Genomic DNA, 4566 nt, shown 5'->3' on the forward strand with positions numbered 1-4566 from the left:
TTCCAACCCAAACTATCCTGGGACTCTCTGACACCTCACAGTAGGCTCCTTGTCCAGACCTAGAGCAAAGCCTCACCCCAACACCACCATTGTCTCCAGCTGTGGGACAGTTCCTGGCTGCTGCTGGCCATGATGGCAGGAAGGAGACTCAGGACATCTACAAGTCTGAGCTTTGCCTCCTTCCCCTGTCCCATCCCTTACAGGCACAGACAACACCTCTTGTCCTCTCTCTTGCCTATCACCCACCCCAAAACTCCTTGTCACCTGCTCCAGCACCACATTGAACGACCCAAATGACATCTCCAAGCCTTCCCAAGTGGTTTGGTGAGCTGCAGGGTGACCAGTGTCCCTCCTCTCTCCTGCAGCCCCGTTGGTGGCCGTGCTGTGCCGGTGGCTGGGCGAGCTGCCGAGCTCCCTCGCCGGGGCAGGGCTGGTGGCTGGGGGATGTCTGCTCAGCACCCAGGCCACCTCTGTCCCCTTCCTCTGCATCTCCATGGGACTCCTCCTGGGTGAGCACTCACAGCCTGGGCCTGGGCATCATGTGGGGAATCAGCTCTTGGAACCTTCAGCATGGTGGAGGGTCTGGTGGGGACAGATGAGGAGAACCTGAGGGAACTTCGGGTGTGCAGCTGGAGGAGAGACTGAGGGCAGAGCTCATGGGGAGCTGCAGCTTCTTCCTGAGGGACAGCACCAATCTCTGCTCTCTGTGACAGTGACAGGACACAGGGAATGGCTGGAGCTGTGCCAGGTGAGGGTTGGGATGGATATTGGGAGAAGGTTCTTCCCCCAGAGGTGTTTGGGCACTGAACAGCTCCCCAGGGCAGTGGGCACAGCTCCAAGGCTGACAGAGCTCCAGGAGTGTTTGGCCAATGCTCTCAGGCACAGGGTGGGATTTTGGGGTGTCCTGTGTGGGGACAGGAGTTGGACTCTGACCCTTGTGTGGACCTTCCAGCTCAGGCTAAGCTGTGATTCTGCAGCCAGAGGTGGCACAGCATCCCCAGCTCCTTACTCTGATATGTCACCCTCAAAGCTTCATGCTCAGGAACACAAACCACCAACTTCAACACCCTATTCCCAACCAACCTGGATTTCTCCTGGTCCTACATGACCTTTCAAACCCTCTTCCTGTGAGGGCAGAGCCTCAGACACTCAGACACTAAGCACCACACACGAAATCTCCCTGTGCCACAGGAGAAATCCAACACTTCAGGCCATGAACGTTGGAGAGCAGAGAGCACAGAGAGCTTGGGGTGGTGGGACTGAGAATCCCAAGGGCTAGGAGTCACTTTTGGGGCCTGGATGGTTGATGTTTTCCTTCCCCCAGGGCTGGGGTTTGCCTGTCTGTACCAGGCAGCTGCAGTGGTGACAGCCAAGCGCTGTAGGACACGGTTGGCCTTCTCCAACGCCATTGCTCGCTCTGGGATGGGGTTGACCTTCCTCATGGCTCCTTTCACTCAGCTCCTCATCGAGTTTTATGGCTGGCAAGGTGAGCACATCACCTCCTTGGGCAAATTCAGCTCTCACAGGGCCTTTGGTGGCTTATCTGGGCAGGATGGAACTGGTGCTGGGAGAAGAATCTTCTCCCCTTTGGAGGAATTAAACTTCAACACCTCAAGGAAGATCTCTGCCTCTTCTAGGGTGGTTTGGGGACATCTTGTTGATGATTAAACACTTAATCACTCATTAAAATCAGAGGCAAAACAGAGTTCAGAAAGCAAAACCTGAGTTTACTGTGTTGTTTCAGGCCAACTTGAAGGTCCAGCACAACCTCTAATGAGGGAGAACAAAACAAACCCCCAAATCCCAGAGGTAGATCTGGAGTTATTGGGTGCACAGCAGCAAAAAGGCACTTCCAGGAATAAAAGCCAGGGATAAAACCAGGAATAAAAGCTCCTGGTTTCCTAGATATCCTGGTTGGGTATCTCCTCCTTCTGGCAGAGCTTTCTCCATGCTCAATGCAAACCACAACTTGTTCTAGATCATTTCCCACTGCTCCTCCTTCTCCCTCCCAAGACTAAATCACCTTGTGCCTTCCCTCCAGGTACTCTCCTGATTTTTGGAGGCATCATGTTGAACCTTGTGCCTTCCAGCATGTTGCTGAGACCCACCAGCCCTCAAGGGCCTCGAAGCTCCTCTGCACAAAACAGACCCTGTGGGACTTTGTTGCCAAAGAAGGATCCAGAAACTCCTGATGGAGTCACTCACAGGGAATTCCAGCTTGGCACTGCACAGGAGCTTCCCACCATGGTGGTGTCCCATGGAAGAGATGACTTTGGGCCAGGGAATGCATCAGCCTTGGGAAGGCTGGAGAAAAACCCCATGGAGACAGAAACTGAGGCTAAGAGAAGCCACAAAGCTCTTCCACTGCCTAAAAAAGAAGCTTCTCAGCCTCTCCTGGATTTCTCCCCACTGAAGGATCCTGTCTTCTTCATCTTCACCTGGTCTTTTGTGTTCAGCCACTTGGCTTACTTCGTGCCCTTCTTCCACCTGGTAGCCAGAGCCAGGACCTTGGGCATCAGCAGCATGGAAGGTTCCTACCTCATCTCAGTGGCTGGTAGGCAAGAGAAACTTTCAAACCCATTTCTGATGGCAGAGGTAGCAAAAGAGGGAAGAAAACCTACACATCTTGCCAAGAAACAGGCCCAGATGTGAGCTGGAATGAATCCTCCTGCCAAGGGTTGAGCTCCAAACCCTTTTAGCCCCTTGTGGAGTCACTCTCATGTGGTGGGAGGTTCTCTCAACCCAACTTAGATGGTTCCCCATCCTCTCCCTGCTCCAACTTGAGAGCTACAAAGGTGCTATGTGTCCTCCTGAGACCTTCTCACCACACTCCCTGCTTGGCTTAAACTCACACAAATCCAGAGGTGCTCAACCATCCAAAGAGCTCCAGGAGAGAAAAAGTCCAAGTCTCCTTGACTCAGGAGAGAAAAAGTCATTATTAGGGCAAAAAAACAACCCCACACGAAATTGGATGTTGCCACTTGGATTTGGCATATTCACCTCCAAAAGGAGGGAAAAAACACCCCACACTTCCCAGGAAATCAGTTCCAGGTATGATCCTAAGCAGGGATGGCCATCCAAGGGTGAAGAAAAGCAGCTCCAACCTCAATCAGCAGCAAATATTTTATTGGCCAAAAATATATTGGATTTGAAGAGGGATGTGGAATATTTAGCAATGATTTGCTCTCAAGGCATCAAGGAGAGCCCAGAAATCCATGGAATTGAGGAGCAGGGACATTGGGAGAGTGAGAGAGGAGCTGTCAGGGAGCTCCTCTGAGCTTTGGTGCAGAGAAATGGGTTGGGAATGGTGAAAAAATCAAAGTATCAAAAGTTTGTTGAGGCTGAAAAAAAGTTCTGTGCATATTTCTTGTTCCTATCCTGATTTTTCTCCATCCTCCAAGGGATCAGACAAGTTTCTCTTTCCTTCTTCACCTTGAGGGTTCTGCTGAGTTCAGAGCCCTTGAGAGAACTTTTACAGCTCATTTAGGTACCAGAAGACACCAAAGGAAAGGGGAAAAAAACCCACCAGGAACTTCCCAAACACCTTTCTATAACTTTCCAGCCTTTCAGCCCTTTGTGGGCACATCCTTAAGGTGGAATTGGGATGTGCCAAGGTGGAAAGAGCCTAAAATAGCAAAGTGAAGTGTTTTCTGAGGCTCTGTGACCTCCTGTCCCCGCAGGGATCACGGAGATGCTGAGCCAGCTGCTCTCAGGGTGGGTTGCAGACCAGAACTGGACCAAGAAGTATCACTACCACGTGGCTTACCTTGTCCTGAGTGGCATCACCAACCTGCTGGGGCCCTTGGCCACCACTTTCCCCTTGCTCATGACCTACACAGTGGCCTTTGCTGTCTTCTGTGGAGGCTTCATGGCTCTGATTCTTCCTGTGCTGGTGAGTTGGAGGTTTCATTCCAAAACCGACTTGTTCCCAATGCCAGAATTGTCTGAAACACACATAGAACTGTTATGGAAGGATCATGCTGGAGGTTATGGGGAAGCTCCAAGGGTTGGAGCAGCTCTGCCCTGGAGCCAGGCTGGGAGAGCTGAGGGTGTCCAGCCTGGAGGAGAGAAGCTACAGGGAGACCTCAGAGCCCTTTTCAGTGCCTCAAGGGGCTTTAGGAGAGCTGCAGAGGGACTTGGGACAACGGATGGAGGGACAGGACACAGGGAGTGGATTTCCACAGGAAAAGTGGAGATTTAGATGGGAAAAATGAGGAAGAAATTCCTCCCTGTGAGGTGCTGAGGCACTGGCACAGGTTGCTCAGAGCAGCTGTGGCTGCTCCATCCCTGGGAGTGTTCCAGGCCAGGCTGGACAGGGCTTGAAGCAACTTGGGCTAGAAGATGTCCCTGCCCATGGCAGTGGTGGCACTGGGTGGTCTTGAAGGTCCTTCCATCCCAAACCATTCCAGGATCCTGGAGCTTCTCTGCCCTGGAGCCAGGCTGGGAGAGCTGAGGGTGTCCAGCCTGGAGGAGAGAAGCTACAGGGAGACCTCAGAGCCCTTTTCAGTGCCTCAAGGGGCTTTAGGAGAGCTGCAGAGGGACTTGGGACAACGGATGGAGGGGCAG

The 4566-nt window shown here is 52.5% G+C and overlaps 1 protein-coding gene across 1 annotated transcript; it reads left to right on the forward strand.

The window, feature by feature from the left end:
- Positions 1-365: 365 nt before the first annotated feature.
- On the forward strand, positions 366-3892 carry SLC16A4 (solute carrier family 16, member 4; the record flags this gene model as incomplete). Its single annotated transcript, XM_009084663.1, has 4 exons — positions 366-509; positions 1325-1486; positions 2042-2554; positions 3681-3892. Coding segments are annotated over 4 exons (1031 nt in total), but the record flags the coding sequence as incomplete, so codon positions are not given.
- Between the last annotated feature and the right edge of the window lie 674 nt (positions 3893-4566).

This window comes from Acanthisitta chloris, unplaced genomic scaffold (assembly GCF_000695815.1).
Source record: "Acanthisitta chloris isolate BGI_N310 unplaced genomic scaffold, ASM69581v1 scaffold45301, whole genome shotgun sequence".
Lineage (NCBI taxonomy): Eukaryota > Metazoa > Chordata > Aves > Passeriformes > Acanthisittidae > Acanthisitta > Acanthisitta chloris.